The 18,901-nt window shown below is 39.9% G+C and overlaps 2 protein-coding genes across 2 annotated transcripts in view; one reads left to right on the top strand and one right to left on the bottom strand.

The window, feature by feature from the left end:
* LOC127568883 (keratinocyte-associated protein 3) overlaps positions 1-18,901 on the top strand; it is a 440,350-nt gene that overhangs the window by 271,528 nt on the left and 149,921 nt on the right. The window lies entirely within an intron of this gene.
* The window catches only part of ppm1g (protein phosphatase, Mg2+/Mn2+ dependent, 1G), a 54,717-nt gene continuing 35,974 nt past the window's right edge, over positions 159-18,901 (bottom strand). The window contains 5 exon segments of the mRNA XM_052013122.1: positions 159-4,314; positions 6,906-7,008; positions 10,057-10,186; positions 12,853-13,087; positions 15,452-15,598. Of these exon segments, the coding sequence (XP_051869082.1) occupies positions 4,132-4,314; positions 6,906-7,008; positions 10,057-10,186; positions 12,853-13,087; positions 15,452-15,598 (798 nt within the window). The 3' untranslated portion in view covers positions 159-4,131.

Raw genomic sequence — 18,901 nt, 5'->3', positions numbered from 1 at the left:
TCCATAACTCTGGGATCATTATGTCCTTGGGATTTATCAGCTATGAAGCTCAACGACTTCTCTACTGCTATTTTTTGACCAATTGTTCCTTCATTTAAAGTTTCTCTTGAATAATTGCAATAATTAGATCTCTTTAAAAGATTTTATTTATTCTCAGGATGTGAATTAGAGATACAGGACAGAAGCAGGCCTTTCAGCCCACTAAGTTCGTGCTGGCCATTATCCCCACATGAATCCCACACTCTCACCAACTCTCCCCAGATTCCACCACTCCCCAGGGACAATTTACTGTGGCCAATATGGAATGTGGAAGGAAACCAGAGTACCCAGAGGAAACCCATGTGGCCACAAGGAGAATGTGCAAACCCTACTCTAATATCACTGATTAAGCCAGCATTTGCTGCACATCCCTTCTTTTTCTTGAGGTGCTGGTGACCACACACCAGCTCTTTTCTCTGCAGGACCGGTGTTGAGGGTATTCCAGCAATAGATAGCTCTGCTATAACATGCGTTTCCATAATGCATATTGGTGTAATGAATTGATCTGTATGATCGGTGCACAAGACAAGTTTTTCACTGTACCTCAGTACAAGTGACAATAATAAACCAATACAAAGTAATTGATGGATCAGGGAACACTATTTGCATTACTTAGGCTGCATTGGTCATTGAAACCTGTTCAAATCTGTGCTTTGAAGGCAACTAGAGCCTGTTCTGCTGTAACAGGATGTTCTAGGGAATGTAACTATAGCGGAACTACTTGTACCATTAGAAAGGGATTTTTTTTTGGAGGTAAAAGGAACGGATGAAAATTAAAACTGTCACTGCTGAAAATCTGAAACAAAAACTGAAAATGCTGGAAGCACTTTCGGTCAGAAGATCAAGCAGCATACATGGATAGAAAAACAGATAATGTTTCAGGTCCAAAAGCCTTTGTCAGAACTGGAAATCATTTTCTCCGTTTGCCAGTTCTGATGAAAAGGTCTCAGACCTGAAATGATAACCATTTCCTTCCACAGATGCCACTTGATATTCTGATTGAAAGGTAAACAATCTATGCCCAAGTCAGGACAGTATGTTGCTTCGAGAACTTGGGAGATGACTGTGTCCCCATACATGTGCTGCCATTGTTTTTGTCACCAATGGAGATTGTTGACTTGAGAGGTGCTTGTCATTGTACAAGATTGTTCAGGAGGTAGGGTCAAGTGCTTCATTCTCTCACACAGATTCTTTCACTACATCTGGTAACCACAGTGTACACCTTAGCCAGTTGTAGTCCCACCGACCCATTCATTCATCCTTTAGACAGTAAAGGCTGCAATTTCCATCTTTGTAAAGTTAAAACTAGTTGGAAAAGGAATAACTGAGGAAAAAACATTTAGCAATGTTTTTGTTGAATTAATTCTCTAATCTATCTAGGAATAACACAGTAAAGTGCATAAAATGGTCAATTAGGACAGACGAGTAATCAGCCAAAACCATATGCTAATCATCCATAGGCATCTGCAAGCATGTGTGCCCTTTATTCCAAGGGATGATAGGAATTTGTTAGTGTTGTTATCCTGGCAAGAAGACTACTAGACTTTACAAGGTTTGACTTTGATGTTCCCCAACTTGAGTTCCATGGTTCACAGTTTGAAGCAAACTTGGAGATGAAAGATGTGAAGAACAGAGCGTAACATCAGGACAGGTTTCTTACACTGCCCAAGTCCACAAGGTGTTAGGGTTAAAATCAGAATATCAAGAGCTCTTGTCGACTGCGATTAATCTATGCAAATAACCTATTCCACCCCCCCCCCCCCGAGGAAAGAAAAATTCCCAGACCTCAAAAATATCCAACAATTTATGATGACAATAGCAAGTTCACAACTGTGACAACAATGAGACAGAAATAATTAGGCCAAGGCTTCACATCAGATCTTTGTTAATTGGAAAGAGTTGGCATTTATATAGCACCTTAAATTTCCAGCCATTCAGGCTTTAGTTAATGAAATATAGAGAAATGCAACAGCCAATTTATTCACAATAAGGTCCAACAGAACTAATAGGAGTTAATTGGGGCCAGAAACTGTTGAGATCAAAGTTTCCACAGAAAACCCTCCTGTGCTTCAAGTAATGCATCAAGGTGGCAGACAAATGCAACACTGAAAGACCGCATCGCCATTAATGCAACATGCCCTCACCATTGCACTGGCACGTCAACCACATTGCTGGAGGGTGGCTCAACCCTCAACTTACTGATTTGGAGATAGGAGGGTTACCAAGGCTGATGGTTCATGATGCACATGAGGATGTCACACTTTGAACCCTTCAACTTAATGAACAGAAGCTGTGCAGAGATAGTTCTTGGAAAGCATCAAAAATTGATGATCATATAACCATGATTATCAGTCAATCATAGTGCTTTACTTGGATGAAACAGTACATTTTCCATGAAAACTGGCATTACAAATAGATTGCTGTAATATTACCATAAACATGGTGATACCAGCTTTTCTGTAAAAAAAAAGGGAAACAGTGTTAATTAAACCAAGCTGATATGGTGGAGGGCCTGTTGATTGCTACATGACACCTAATGGTCCACAAAAGAAAAAACAATTTGTCAGGAGTGGTGGTCATGATGAATAGCCATGTCAATCCACACCTTTGCCTTCACAGAAAACAAACAAATAAAAATGCAGATGGTGCAAGTACAAAATAGAAACAGAATGTTGTGGTTGTAAAAACACAGCAGGTCCAGAAGCATCTGTGGAGAAGGAGAATTAAGGTCGATGATCCTTATTTAGAACCAATAGAAAGGTCACTGACCCAAAATGTTGGCCGTTTTTCTCTTCATGGGTGCTGCCTGACCTGCTGAACATGTCCTTTTCCTTCTCACCCTAACCGAGCTATCAACTTGATATCAAGATGAAGCAACAATGTAAATCCATGACCCTTAACTGAAACAAAACTGAGCCCTTACCTTGGTGGTGCTTAAGAAAAAAAAGTGACAGTGAAAGTTTGATTTAAAACAGATCTCAACACAAAAAGCAATAAGGGGAATAAATCCTACATTAACAATGGAATTGGTATTTGGATGCATTAATTGTGGACAGAATTATCCAGGAACTAAACAGCAATGCATGTTGTCAAGGTTCTCAAATAACAGTACTCTTTGATTATATAATACAGCAAATGCAACCAAAAAACAGCCTTTTTAAAAAAAATTAAAAATCGTGTTTTTTTTTTAATATATAAAAGTGGTTGAAAGTTCCTTTCAGGTATAGCATTCACGTAGCTTCAAATCATACTATGACTCCGTACCTTTCAGAAGTCTATGATGCTTTTGACATTAATTTTGAGTATATGCAGTTTAACAAAAGCTGAAACCCTTTCAGGGCCAACACTGCCTTTACGTTTACAATTTCATATACCTTCAACATGTTAATGTTCTCCTGATTTTTTTCTTTTTTAAAAATCGAAATATTGAAAAAATTCTAAAGCCCCAAGTATTTTTCTCCACATCATCCTCCTCCTCCTCATCCCCACCACAAAAGAATCGGCAGCCCAAAACACTGACTATGATCACACTGTGACACTGTTTCCCCACTTTCAAGCATTGACAAACGGCATTCAATTGAACTGTTCACTTTAGAAATTAACTCAGTTAATACAAATTCAGCCATTTCACTCCCTTCCTTATATTTTTTTTTAAAAGGAGTCTTCATTTCAGATTTTTGCATCGAAAAATATCATTCAGTATGACTTCTGAAGCATTTAGTTTCTTTGTGGAGTGAATTGAAGCATTTCCTGTATCAAAAATTCCATGAAAAAAAAGGAGTGGATCCCATTTAATCCCAAACTTTCCCTTCTCCCAACCCCACAATGAAAAACTCAAACATCCACATGTTTTTGTCTCCAACAGGCTGTGAGTAACAATGTAGGATCCCTGGACTGACTGCTGCTAAAGGGCGTGTGCTTCAGACACACAGTAATCTAGGGTGGCAAACTAAGGCTACATTGTACAATACTGCAGATTTATTTTTATACAATTTCCAGCAATTGCTTGCTATATTTTTTTTAAAAAAAGATATCAAGTTCTTTAATTACACAATGATGTTGGGTCTCAGTTGATTCCCAATCCCTTTCAAGTTATTCATTTTTTGCCTTTTTCCCATTTTCTTTCTCATCGTCTGTCGAGTCAAGGCGTTTCCGCTTGCTGCAGTCAGCCTGGTTTTTCACAGGCCGTGGTTTAAAGGTGATGATAATACAAGTCATGTTGTCACATCCCGTTCCGTCTCCTGACGTGTCAGGTGCCAAACAATGATCCAGCAGCTACAAATACAGAAAGTGAAAGGGTGCTAGTGTTTGAAGACAGTGCGCACAAAACCAAAGCTTAAATGCAAGGATTTCCTGCAGAGGATAAAAATTCTAACTGCTGCTTTGGCCTTCTATATTGTGTACTTTGGTAATTTAGTTTCTTGTCTCAGGCCTATTTCTGTACATGAACTGCATACTGAGAGTGAAATTGCTTTGAGTTATCAAATAACGTAGGTTAATGATAGGAAACCACATGAAGAATAGAATTCTAATTGCCTATTTAGATCACTGTATGCCAATGCTAGTTTAACTTTGCCTGCTTTATACATGGCTTTTTATAGTGTTAGTATGAATGGCACAGTTAACATCAGACCCAGTGACTATACTCTTTAATCCTTTTGTTGTCTTGTCCTAAAAGCAACAGGATTAGCACGATATTTTCTGGTAGCTCATCACCGAGCCTCATCCAAACCTGGAGGGTGAAATATTGAAATGGACAAATATGACAAGAAGCTGCAGAGAGTTGTAGACTCAGCCACCTCCGTCAATGGCACAACCCTCCCCAACAGTAAGGACATCTTCAAGAGGTGGTGCCTCAAGAAGGCAGCATCATCAGTAAAGATCCTCGCCATCCAAGACATGCCCTCTTCTTGTTACTACCATCAGGGAGGAGGCAAAGGAGCCTGAAGACCCACACTCAATGAATCAGAAACAGCCTCTTCCCCTCAGTTACTAGATTTCTGACTGGTCCATGAACACTACCTCATTATTCCTTTTTTTTGCACTATGTAATTTATAGTAATCTTATGTTTTTGCACTGTATTGCTGCTTCAAAACCACAAATTTCATGTCATACAATTCAGTGATAATAAATCTGATTCTGATTTCTAATATGCAAATTCCCAAGCCATAATATGTGGAAAACATGCAATGGTGGGTAAATAAAGCCAAGTATTTACTGAGGGCAAGTTCAGATGGTGTAGAAGGGCACAGGAAGGATGGAAGGTTGACCAAAGGGATCGAATGCAAGGTCAAGCTGATGATAATGTGTTATTGTGATAGGATGCCCTATCAATTCATCTCATTTGTTAACACAAAGTAATTCTACTTTCTTAATATACAACTAGAGTATAGACCCAGCTAGAGTTAGAATTACCAAAGTAAACAATAAGTTAATTTCTGAGCATTTACAAAAGGTTTTGTTCTAAATTTGTTCTATGATCTATTTCGTGCTCAAAGGTGAAATACAAAGATCAAACAACCATCAATTGTACAAAAATGCACTGCTGCACTGGCAAACGTTCCAGGTTGTACGGTATCCTGCATATCAATTGCTAGCCATAATATTACTTGAGTGCACATGATTCCTTAAAGCCTTTCAAACTAGTTAATATAACATGCAAGTAATACAGGATGGACAATTTCTATCATTAAAGCCACTGTTGGTTATGTTCATGGCCAAGTGACAAAGTACAGGTAAGCAGAACAATGTTTAGGTAGAACTGTTGAGAACAATTTGGCCATTTTCTCAATTTACTTCAATATCAGATGACACACAATTGGTGTCTTTTCAAAATTTATATAAATGAAAATAAAACAAGTCTGCAAATAGCTAAATATTTTGTTTACTTTTACATCCCCTTAAATGCAGGGTGCAAAACATACTACATCTTTTCTTGTTGCACATACTGAGCTTTTCAAAATCAGAATACTATTTTTGATTGTAAGAATAAGGGACGAATCAATACATGGGGATGAATGCATTAAACTGCTGCAGAAAATTAATTTATGGACATGGATGGTCTCCATCCCTAATTTATCATTAAACTATATGGCTTGCTGGGTCATCGCAAAGGGCAGTTAATAGTCAACTAATTGTGGGACTGGATTTACAATCAAGGTAACAACAGATTTTATTCTGTAAAGGATATCAATTAAGCAGATGGATTTTTTTTTAACAAGAATCTGGTAATTTTATGGTCACTATTCACAATACTAGTTTTTCCTTACAGATTTATTTAATTACTTGAATTTTAATTCCCAGTTGAACTTGTCTCTGGATCAAGTCTCTGGTTACCAGTTTGCTAAATTCAGTTATACTAATGTACCCACGAAACCAACAAGAAAGTTGAATACATAAAGGTACTCCAGTGATTTCCAGAAAATGCATCACTGCTTTTCTGTCTGCTGCCCTCCAGAAATACACTGCAAGCACTGTGGTAAAGGCACCACATTTCATGGAGTATTTGATCATCTTGATCCAGACCTATAATCTCTAATCCCATGACCAAATATACATTCAGCTCCTTTTCAAAAGGAGTTAACCAGCTTACTTTTGCTGAGTGGGTCTATTTAACTATTGCTCTGAAGGAAAAAGCCATTTTTTGTAAACTCAATTACTGAATTAGCATTTTCCAGCTCAACATTCTCATAAGCGCCTTTCCAAGCCAAGTGTTAATTCAGCTTTCTTGTTGCAAATGAGAAATGTTGTTGAGCAATCCTGGGTTTGAGATAAAGTATTTTTGGAACGTGGCACTTAATTCCTCTAGCATAAATTACCACAGTCCCATAAATCCTTCCTGCATAACCTTGGCATCAGCCCCTACCTCTTCGGATATAGAAGATAGCATCCTCAAGTCTCCATTCTCATCCCGCTTGTTGATGCGTTCACTGATGAAATCCACTACCTCCTGGCTGCTCATTACATTCCTGTAAGGTAAAGCAAATTGCTGGAGTTGCAAGATCCATTTCCAGATTAGGAATAGAAGCAGAAAATTACCATTCAGCCCTTCTAGCACATATATCCAAATGCCAGAATCCCCTCTCTCCCCCGCCAAAGTCTTGGGAGCTAAAAAGATTAAAATTCAGAAGCGGAAATTAATGTTGTCGAGATCAGGTCAAAGAATTAGCTTTCTTTTGGGAAAATCCAAGTCAAATTCAACTGTTCTAAGTGATCAGGTTTCTTAAAACTCATGTAGCAGAAAACAAAGGTTTTCTTTGGGTCTTTCCTAATTGTATAGATTATAGGTCACCAAGCAGATCTACACCCGCTTCAACAAGGTACAAAACCTCATAGGAAAACGGAAGATAAAAGTTACTTAGGTTTAAGAAATTGTGGAGATTCTCTTCAGATTGATGTACAATGCACAACTTTCAGACAAGCAGTATCAAAAATAGTGGCTGCTGGTAAATTTGATAACAATGCAAATATATTATCTCAATGAAAGGACACGGACTAGAAACATAAACTCTTTCATACTCCACAGATGATACCCGATCTCATATTGCCACCTTTTATTACTAAATGTTATTTTAGAAATAAACCGGAAAATAGTGGCAATACTTTACCTTCCCTTCAAGGTTCAATAAGCCAAAAAGAACATTAGAAACAGAAGCAAGAATGAACCATTCAACCCTTCCTGCCTGCTCTGCAGTTTTTGGGCTGACCTGGTATCTCACCCACCTTCTGGCCGAATCAAAAAATCTATTGATCCCACTCGAGTGTACTCAATGGCTGTGCACCCACAGTTCTTTGAGATAGATCTGAGGGAAGTCTTAAATGGCAAAGCACTTATCCTGAGGCTCTGCCCCCTTATTCCAGACTAAATTTTTCCAGGATAATTTTTTGCTTTTATTCCACTGCTGTGGGTTCTGAGATGGCTGCTGAGGTGGGACCCAGACTTTGCAACATATGGGGAAGAGGGCACTCGATGGGGTGACCAGGTAGGATGCTGACAATGGTTTGTTTATCCTGTCAGTGAATTTTGGAGGATTCTATGGAAGCAGTGTAGTCCTCCTCCTGACAAAATGCTTGAAGCATAGAAGTGTCATAATCAGCACCCTATTGTTTCAGAGAGGCAAGCACAACATCTCACAGCAATACCTCCTTTCAAGTTACTGGCAACTATTAGACATCACCGTTCACGTGAAAGACCACAAAGGTGTCCACATCAACTGTGCCATGATAGGTACTAATGTCTGTTGAATTAACCACGGTCTAATGCGTTATCTCCATCATCTTAGCCCCAAAATGACAGCAACAACAAGAATGTTGCCACAAGAAAAATCAACATTGGAGTTCTCAAAGACTGGGCATGGAGACATTTTCTTAGGCAGTGACTCACAGACAACTTAATTTGCACTTAAGAGTAGCTCAATTCCTGTATTTCCCATTAGAAAGAATCAGCACTACTTGAAGAGAACAACCAGGAGCTAATTAATCCTACACATAAGGACTGAAAGTTCCACCATTCCTCAAATGAAAAGAAAAGCTCAGCAGGAAACTGAAGGCCAACAGAAAATCTGTGATCCCAGCAACAGATGGTGGGTAGAATGAAGACAGGTTTAGGAACTTGCTGATAACCATGACATATGTAGATTCTTCCAGCATTGGGAAGGTCATCTACAGTCCAAAAGACTTAGATTTATAATTTTCCAGGATAAAATTAAGAAATTTGGTTGTGAAAGAAGGTGCTGAGAGGCTGATTCCTCAGACTGGCAAGTCCGGAACTGGGTGTCTGTTTTTCTTGGCTCTTAGTCGGTAGGACCATGGGTCTTTGGAAATTTCAGAGTCTAGGAGCCAAGTATAAGGTGCACTTCCAGACCATGATCAGAATCCCAAGTAGCTCTATGTACATCTTTCTAACTGACTTGATTTAATAATCGCTGTTAGTTTAAGCTGTTAGATGTAACTTGTTCCTACAGGACTTTAAACTTGGCCCAATTATTGCATTCTTTGCTCAGTAAAGCAATTACAATGAAAGAACTTGCTTGTGAGGTAAAACAGATTTTGGTTCCATACACTCAACAAAAATCATTCTGGTTTATAAACTTGCTCTGTATGTTCCCTTTTTCATACCAAACCTCAAAAGGTAATTAGCTCCTGGATTTCTTAGTCATTCTCATCAAACTGGTCCTGATTCTTCCTTCCTGATAGGGAAGCCAAGTCAAAAGTCTCTTCACAGGTGCTGATTATGGTGGATTTCAGTGCATTCTGCATGCCACAGACATTGTGTGTTTCTTACTGTTTTGGAATCAACAGGTTGTGAGATGTAATCTTTAAAAAAAAGGGGGCTCTTGTGAACTCCAGTGTTGGTTTTATTTCTGCAGTATTCCTGTTGTTGCTGGCAATTTAGTCAAGTTGATTGAAAACATATCCACCAGCAAGAGGCTGAGGGAGCTCAAATTGAATAAGAATCCAGAAGAGTGCTCAGGATGGGCTACGCAAAATAAAACTGAGAGAGAGACAAAAATTTCAATATGTGAGGAATGGAAATCAAGCATAGGATATGGTGACTGTGGGCTGACAGAGACAAAGAGTCTGAAGAACAATGCTGAAGGATGTAGTGACATTTTTTAAATTGTATTAGAGGTGTAGATAGTAGCATGGATGTATTTTGGCAGTGGATGGTGATATAGCAGGCAGGCTAAGTGATGGAGGTAGATGGTCAGAAGCCAATTGAATAATACAATAAACTGAATAAAATCAAAACTGTAAACATTACAAGACCCAGCCCAATGGTCACCAACCCTTTTGAATAAAAACCTAACTTGTTCACATTTAGCAAATATAGATCCCCAGAATAACATCTAACGACATTGCAGGCTGCTGCTTTTAAGAAATTGGGACTGCTAAACTCTATCCCTCCAATTTCAAGCAGGGGATTCCTGCAATTTCAATAATATCAAGGTAAATTAGAGGGACAAAGGAAGGGCCTGGATTTCATTAAATAATAAAAGCAACAAATCAATACTTGCCATATTCCATCACATGCAATCACCATGAAGTCATGGTCATCATTTAACGTCAACACTTTGAGATCAGGTAGCGCTGAGATCATCTGTTCCTCTGGAGGAAGATTTTTATTCCTCTTGTAGAAGTGATCACCTGTAACAACAGTTGCAAGTAACTGTCAGAAGGCACTACTCCTACGTGATGATTGTACACTAGACATTAAACATTTTTTTTAAAATAAAGCTGCCTTGATTACTATTCATTTTGGAGTGGGTCATTTTCCAAAATTCTATTCTAAATTTAAGCTGCTTAACAACTTCTTGACCTTTACCATGACCTCTGTACTGCTCTGGAGAAGTAATCTGCATGCCAATCAGAAAACTACAACATGTTAGAGACAGAAAATACAAAACACAAGCTTGAAAGGGCAACAGATATATAACTGGGATTAACCCTTAACCTCCCACCCTCCCAAATGCTGGCAGCAAGCATCATGTAAATGATACCAAAAATGATTGCTTAAGAGTCCTCTGACAGGTAAAGCTGATAAGCAAATGGAAGTTTGCGTTTAACCCATTTCACAAGGATCAGGTATTGTACTGCAAATAAGTCTCCATGGAACGAGATTATGGACGACTCTTCAAACTGAGTTTTTCTGGAATTGATTACCCTGTTACTGGCCAATGCTTAGAAATGTAATTAAAAAAGACTGCAGTCAGCTCTTGAATGAAGTTGTCATAAATTGGGAGCAAGTTTTGTGTGGGATGAATACTTCAGGGTTATACCTGCCCAAATTTTCCACGGGGGGGGGGGGGGGGGGGGGGGGAGGACTTTTCTGCCCAAAAGTCTGGACAGACTTGAACCCACATCCCAGAAGTTGCTGTGCCGGAACATATCACTCGGTCTAATGCCACTTGGTTTTTTTGGTGAACAAATCCAGACTTGCATCCACTACGTCCCCTATCCTAAAATTTAGTCTGATGTATTTGGTATCACAGCATCTCAGAAAAAAACGTACATTATAAAAGGGCATGTGATAATATTTAGCACTCAAGCAAAAGCAAGTTTCAACTTGAAGTTTTAGAATTTCAGGGAAATCTGGTACAAAACTATGCACACATTTCAAGTTGGACAAGTTCTTTTGATTAGATTGAATTTTGTTGTACTGTTTAACATTGGTAAGGAATTGAAACACCTTTCAATTTATAAAGAATTCTTTGACGATATATCTTCCTTTACCCATACGATTCAACTAATGCTCTATACAACCATGAATATGCAGCCTTGAATTACGCACTACAAGAACTACAATACAGATCGTAAGAAATAGGAGTAGGACTAAACCCATTAACATTTGAAGCCTGCTCTGCCAATCAGCAGGATCATGACTGATTCTATCTTGGCCTTAATACCACCTTTCTGCTCTCTCACCATATCTCTCACTCTCCTGTGGATCAAGTATCTGTACATCGTTACCTTGAGTATAATTGATAACTCTGCTACCATAACTCCTTGGGATAGAGAATCCCACAAAGATTTATGATCCTCTTAGAGAAGGGATTCCTTCTCCCCAATGAGAAAAACCCCAGTCAACATCTGAGAATCAGAATATTTTAGTAAAATCACATGTAGTCATACAGCACGTAAACAGGCCCTTTGGCCCACCAAGTCCAGATTGACCATCAAGTAACATTTACATTAATCCCATTTTATTTACCCCACATTCCCATCAACAGTCCCCGATTCTACCACTCACCTACATTAGTGGTATACTAACTTGCATGTCTTTTGAAGGTGGAAGTAATCTGGAGCACCTGGAAGAAATCCACGCAATCACAGGCAGAACGTGCACACATACAATTTTGGAGGTCAGGATTGAACCTGAATAACAGAGCTGTGAGACAGCAACTCCTCTAGCTGCACCCATGTGTCACCCATTCTTCTAAATCGTAATGAGTATAGACCAAACCTGCTCAGTCTTCTTCAGTACTCATCCCACAATTCAACCTAGTGAATAATCACTGCACAATGTAAACATATCATTTATTTAATAGGGAGACCAAAACTGTACATAGTATTCCAGGTGCAGTCTCAGCAGTACCCTGAAAAGCTGCATCAAAACTTTTTTTTTAAATACTCCATACCTCCTGCAATACAGGCCAATATTCCATTAGTCTTCCTAATTATGTGCCTTACCGGCATGCTAACCCGTTGTGTTTCACATAGAAGGCCTCCTCAATCATTTTCTGCCACAACATTTTGCAGTCTCACTCAATTTAAATAATAGCCTGCTTTAATCTTCCTTCTAGAATGGATAACCTCACATTTTTCCATATTATAATCCATCTGCCAACTTCTTGTTCTGTCTCTATCCCTTTGCAGCCTGTTTTCTCACCACAGCTTGCTATACCCCCCCCCCCCCCCCCCCCCCCCCCCCCCCCCCCCCCCCCCCCCCCCATCAACAAACCTGGCCAGCACTCTTGGTTCTTTCATCTAGTGCCAGCATGCATTTACCTCCCCCAACCTCACCTTCAGTTCCCCCAAGTTCAAGTCAGGTTTTAAGGTGAAGCAAAATTTGTAATCGCAAATTTCTCAGCGAGCCGCTAATGGAGATTAGCAACTTGTTGTGGAGAGACTACTTTGTAAATACAGAGGCAATTCATGAGACAAGAAACATGCAGGAGGAAGTTGCAAGCTTGTAATCTAAAAGAGATCATGAAGACATTCAAGGGAAGGTCAGCAGGTTTCATGGTACGATGTATAATTGGGGAGAACAACAATGAAGAGGACCAAAACAAAAGTGAAACAAAAATGATTACCTATTGCTCGAGAGAGGTTTAACCCTCCATTCACTCTCCCATCCAAAGTAACTTTTCCACCAGCATTCTTAATCCTGGCCAGTTCCACTTCATCTTCTGGTTTGTGGTCATAGGACATATCAATAGCCTTGCCACACTCTGAAACAACACAGCGGGAATCGCCAGCATTGGCTACTATCAGCTGCTTCTCACGGATCAGTGCCACAACAGCTGTTGTCCCGCTGTCAGAGCCAGGCTGGAAGACAAAAACCACTTTAATGACCGATTCACGTTTTCAGCTGTGACACTGTACAGTAAATCTTGAAAAAAGATGACGGCTACGTTCTAGATTGAACAATGCTTAATGCATGGACCTGTTTTCTTAAACATTAATTTTCTGAGGAATATAATCGCAACGAGATCTCCAGGTATTTCTACTTGTGACATAGAAAACAATAGTCTGATCATGAATATACTTCATCTCACATTTGTCCTATAATACCTAGCAACAGAAATACTCTGTCAATTTTGATCCCACTGAAACTTTGGACAAAAAAAATTCTGGGGTTACATTTGACTTGAAGTCATTTGTTCTGAGATGCCAAAAAAACCTAAAAAGCTAGAGTTCATTTTGAAATTAAACCAGATGTTATTTTTCATACTTTATCTAATTCTTTTGCAGGTCTACCTCCAATTATTTCCTTTATTTTACTGATAAAAGTGATCATACAGAGAAGGAAGATGCAAACTTCAGTTCCCAGTGCGCCATCTGCTAATCTCAGCCAGGGTCACGGTGGAGGAACTAAAAATGATCCCATTGTGTGAGCAGCAGAAAAAGAAAATGTTGAAAATAAATAAGAGAAAAGGCAGAGGATAAGGAAAATGTTCACACTATTAGATTATCCTCCAGCTGAGTGCAGGGAACAAAGTGCAATAACAGATTGAGGGCACTGGAGGAACATCCTTTATGGATGAGCCAGATATGAGCCATGCTTTAAGTGTACATATTGTTTCCTTGGCACATTTTGAAGTAGGAGAGCTCTTCTCCCCCACTCTCATAGCCAATATTTATCCCTCAATCAACACCATTAAAACATATCATCTGTTTTCTATTGCAACATTGCTTGTGGCATCTTGTCAAGCAGAAATTAGCTGTCACACTTCCCAATTGCAACCATGACTACACTTCATAAGTAATGACTGCTGTAGAGATCTTTTGGATGCCCTGAAAAGGGATACGAAAGCTGCAAGATAAGCCAGAATAAGTTTCAACATTGCCACCCACTGGTGCAGCACCATTATGAGAAAACAATTAAGAGACACTTGTTTCAGAACACTAATTTGCTCTGAATTTGATGTTTAGGAAGTCCACTGAAGTGAATAAATATGAAGTGCTTTCAGTACTCTTTTTGGCATTCAGCATCGAGAACATCATTACGCCTAATGGTGTCCAAAAATAACTTGCTTCTACTTTGCCAGAATTGGCTAAAACAATTTACTTTGGGTATCTAATTGCACTGCAGGTTGCAATGGTAGCAGTTGCAAGGGCAACAGAGCTCACATTGGGCTTGGCAGACTGTAGTACACACACAGCCAAACTTCACCTTGCTCTTTACTGCTGAATTAAATTTCCTTAAACTCACTTCTAAGTGTAGATGTGGAATTGATATTTCCTCTATTGTTTGAATTTAAGAACAACACAGATGAGGCAAGGGTGGAGAGTCTTTCAAATGCTCCTTCTCAAAGGGCAAGGAATATTTTTAAGGTAGAGTTAAATTCTTGATAAGTAAGGAGTTAAAAGGTTACCAGGGCAAGTGAGAAATTACAATCAGATCAGTCACTGTTTTACTGAATAGTGTACAGCATGCTCAATGGGCTGAGTAGCCCACACCTGCTTCTAATTCATCCATTTGTATTCACAGCATATATGTTTGAAGTTTATCTCAGTAAAAGGGACAACAGGACATCATAGCATAACATCTCTGTAGTGTGAAAGGTCATAGCTGTCACGTGACACCATTGAGCACTGGTTAAAAGTGACACCACTGTCAATCAAGGTCTGGCTCCACCCACCGATTAGTACACACCTTTTGTACCTGGCCACGACCTATTGGACCTTTTGAATTACCTGAAATGGCTCCACTCAGCTCTCCAGCACAATAAGGAATGACACATGTACGTGGTTCTCTCTCTTTGATTGCTGCAGGAGTCGAAACCACGCTGAAGGGACAATTGGTAAGAGTGTGCACTTCCACAGGGGTTAGGAGCATCCTGAGTAGATTCCTGGTAGTGTAGAGCCGATGCTTGTCCAGAGTCAGGGTGTTCAGGCATCGTATTGTTTTCCCTGATCATTTGTAACCAGTTGTCTCTCTCTCTGTCTCTGTGTGTGTGTCTGTGCGCACCTCATCCCCACTGCGATTTCCCCCACATTTCACGATCTCCCGCGTGTGCAAGTGTGCATCCGTTCCCATTCATTCTGTTCCCGCATTTGTCTGTGATTAAATCATTTTTAAAAAACTCCAAAGACCGTGTCTAGAGTCCTCTACCTTTGAGACCCCAAAGAACCTTTTCTCACAACAATCTTATAACTTACAGGGAGCACTCACAAGACCATGCCTACCTCCTCTTTACCATCCATTCCAGGCAACATAATATCCTCTTCCTCTTCTGCATCATCACTATCTTCTTGGTCTTCCTCATCCTCTTCCTCCTCCTCCTCCTCTTCACCCCCTTCACTGCTGTATTCCTCCTCCTCTTCACTGCAGTCCTGCCAACGAAAGATTTCAACAAAGCTCAAATCACATAGCAACTCAATGTTCCTATGGCCGTAATAGCAGAAAAATATACAACACAATAACTATAAAGAATTCTTAATCAGGGAGATTTCAATTCAATGTATTGGAAAGGATTAGATGTCCCAGCTGGAGACTTCACATTCTGTAAGCTCCTAAAGTAGTTGAAGGAAAAAAATAACCTACTTCAATTAGGCCACATAGTGCTCAGAGTAAAGGGAAGCTAACTCTAGGTAATTAAACACACACTGTCATTAGGGCCAACATTAAACAGACTCCAATTAAATATAGCAGAGCCAGTCAACTGCAGAGTGAATCTTAAATAAAAACAGAATATGCAGGAAACACCCAACAGGTCAGGCAGCACCTGTAGAAGGAGAAACAGTTATTATTTCAGGTTATACAGACCCTTCGTCAGAACTAGATAAAAGAGAAAACAAGATAGCTTTTAGCAATAGAGGCAAGGCAAGGAATAAAAGGAATCCCTCTAATAGGACTAAACCAAATGAATTAAAGTGACCGAAGATGAGGTGTTGCTCGAGCTTGCATTGCCACTGTTGCTAAATGATGCTACAGACAAGTAAGTCAGAGTGAGAGTGGGATGGTGGAATGGCAGGCAACTGGAAACTCCTGCAGACTGAACACAGGTGGTCTGCGAAGGGATCACCCAAGTTGTGTTTGGTTTTTCCAGTGAAGATTAGGCTACACTGTGAACACAGAATATAGTACATCAGATGGGAAGAAATACTAGTAAATCACTGCTTCATCTGCAAACAAAATGCTGGAGGAACTCAGCAGGTCAAGTAGCATCTGTGGAGTGAAATGGACAGTCAGTGTTTCGGGTCAAGACCCTTCAGCTGGACTGAAAGACTACACCTGGGCTGAAACCTTTGCAAAGACTGTTTGGGTCCCAGGATGGTGAGAGGGTAAGAAGAGAAAGGACAAGTGTTGCATCCCCTGCAGTTGCATGGGGAAAGTGCCATAAGACAGGGTTGGTTGGTGAGCATGGAAGAGCATACTAGAGACAAGACTTGAGTTGCAGGGTTTCAACCTGAAACGTCGACAAACCACTAGCCCTCCCACAACTGAGTTTCTCCAGCAGATTGTTTGTTGCTCCAGGGAAATTGGGAATGCTGGTAGGAGAGCAGAGGTGAGATCTCTTTGGAGCTGGTGGAAATTGCTAAGTCCATTGGGGTGCAAGGAGAGGACAAGGGGAATTCTATTCTTGATCCAGCCAGGAGGAGAAGAGGTGAGACCAGAGATGCAGGAACTAATAAGATGTGGTCAAGGGCTCTGTCTGCTATGGTAGAGGAGAAGCCATGGTTCAAGGAGGAAGATATTTCAGAGTCACCTGTACTAAATGTTTGTTCAGAGCAAACGCGACAGAGACAGAGGAACAAGGAGAATAGAATGAAGTCCTTAGAAGAGGTAGGGTGGACAGAAGCTAAGTCACAATAGCTGTGGGTCTGTAGATGGATGGATGTTTGTGGCTAGCCTGTCTCCTGAGATGGAGATGGAGGGATCCAGGAAGAGAATGGAAGAGTCAGAGATGGACTACATGAAGGTGAGAGCAGGGTGGAACTTGGCAGCCAAAATGATGAAATTTAAGTTCTGTATGAGGGCAGAAAGCAGAGCCAATACAGCCATCAATTTATGGATAAAGAATTGAGGGAGTAGGCTCAAGAAGGATTGAAACAAAAATTATGGTTCTACATATCCCACCAGAAGGTGTAGCTTGGGCCCATGAGAATCCATAGCTACATCTTTGATCAGCAGAAAGCAAGTCTTGATGGAGAAGTGAGAAAAGCTTCTATTATTTTTCAGCAACACTAGAAAGTACATCTAAGAATTCAACTAAATCAGAGTAACCACAAGGTTCATTTAAATATTATTTTGGTAAATAAGAGAAGTAGGGAAGTTATTTATAACATTTCATTGAATTTCACAAGTATGCGTTAACTGAAATAGATTGACATGAAGGAAATGCATGCTCCCTATCTGAAAGGATATCAACTGGAATATTAACTTTGTTTCTTGCTCTACTGACGCTGCCTGACCTATTGAATATTTCTGACGCTTCATATTTTCAGCATTTGCAACATTTTGCCTTTGAACTATCTATTTAACAGCAACAGATGTCTGCGCACAATTGCTTCATTGTCAAAAACACTGAGAAGCCTATTATACAATTTACATGCTTTCAGATTAAACCAAGAGACTTAGAAGTGGCTCCAGCTGTGGTAGATTCCTCATTTTATATGCAGTAGTTGTGCAACATTAATTGGTTTAGTAATAAAGCTACCGCTTCAGAGTACTGAAGAGCTCAAACATGCTACAGATGAGAACAATCTCAGGTCTGAGTGGTGTCTACACTTATTTAGTCTTATCTAACCATGGTAAAGCTGTGAGCACACAGGGATCAGATTAGCCCATCAGTATTAACACATAGGAAAAAACCGATCTGGCAATGTACAGCAATCTACCAACCCCTTTGGAACTGAAATCTGCCAAAGGCTTTTGCTTTTGAAAAAGGAAGAAACTGTAATCCAAAGGGAAAAAACGGCTGCCCAAATCTGGAAGCTGATATTACAATGCTTTTACATGAGGATTTTGTGAAACTTGACTTGTTCAAAGAAGCTGTGTAGTTCCACTGGTAAGTCAGGCAATCACAGCTCAGCAATGTAAATAAACACATTTGACTCAAAAACTAGCTATGGGAGAATGGGTTTCAATTCATGCGGCACTTGTTCCAGTGCTGGAGAAAGAGGAAACTGCTCTGTTGAGACAAGTTTCATTTGATTAGGGCTGGAACCAGGAGCCTGGATACATGATGTCACACGACACCGCTGACCAGATCATACGTGGGAGGAATGTAGAGAGATCTTAAATTGCCGTGGTGGTGGTGGTGTGGGTAGGCACACATCAGGGTAACTTGGAGTGTCAAAGAGAAAGAACATGGTAATTGTGCAGGGTAGTAAAATGGTGAATAAAAACCAGAATGGAACAGGAAAGTACAGAGCATACAAACCCAAGAGATTTCCCCTGCAGATGCAGAGCAATCAAAAATGGAAAAAGACAAAACTAAAGTCTTTTTATTTGAAAGAGTGCAGCATTCACAATAAGATAGATAATTTGATAACACAAATAGAAATGAAAGTGTCTCATCTGATAGTTGGAAGGTGACCAAGTCTGAAAACTAAATATTCTGAGTGACTTCACACTTTAGAAATAAGGCATGAAGTATAACGAGCTGGGGTAGCTGTGAGGGATTATCCTTC

The sequence above is a fragment of the Pristis pectinata genome, chromosome 3 (assembly GCF_009764475.1).
Source record: "Pristis pectinata isolate sPriPec2 chromosome 3, sPriPec2.1.pri, whole genome shotgun sequence".
Lineage (NCBI taxonomy): Eukaryota > Metazoa > Chordata > Chondrichthyes > Rhinopristiformes > Pristidae > Pristis > Pristis pectinata.
This window is presented reverse-complemented; position numbering and strand designations above follow the sequence as displayed.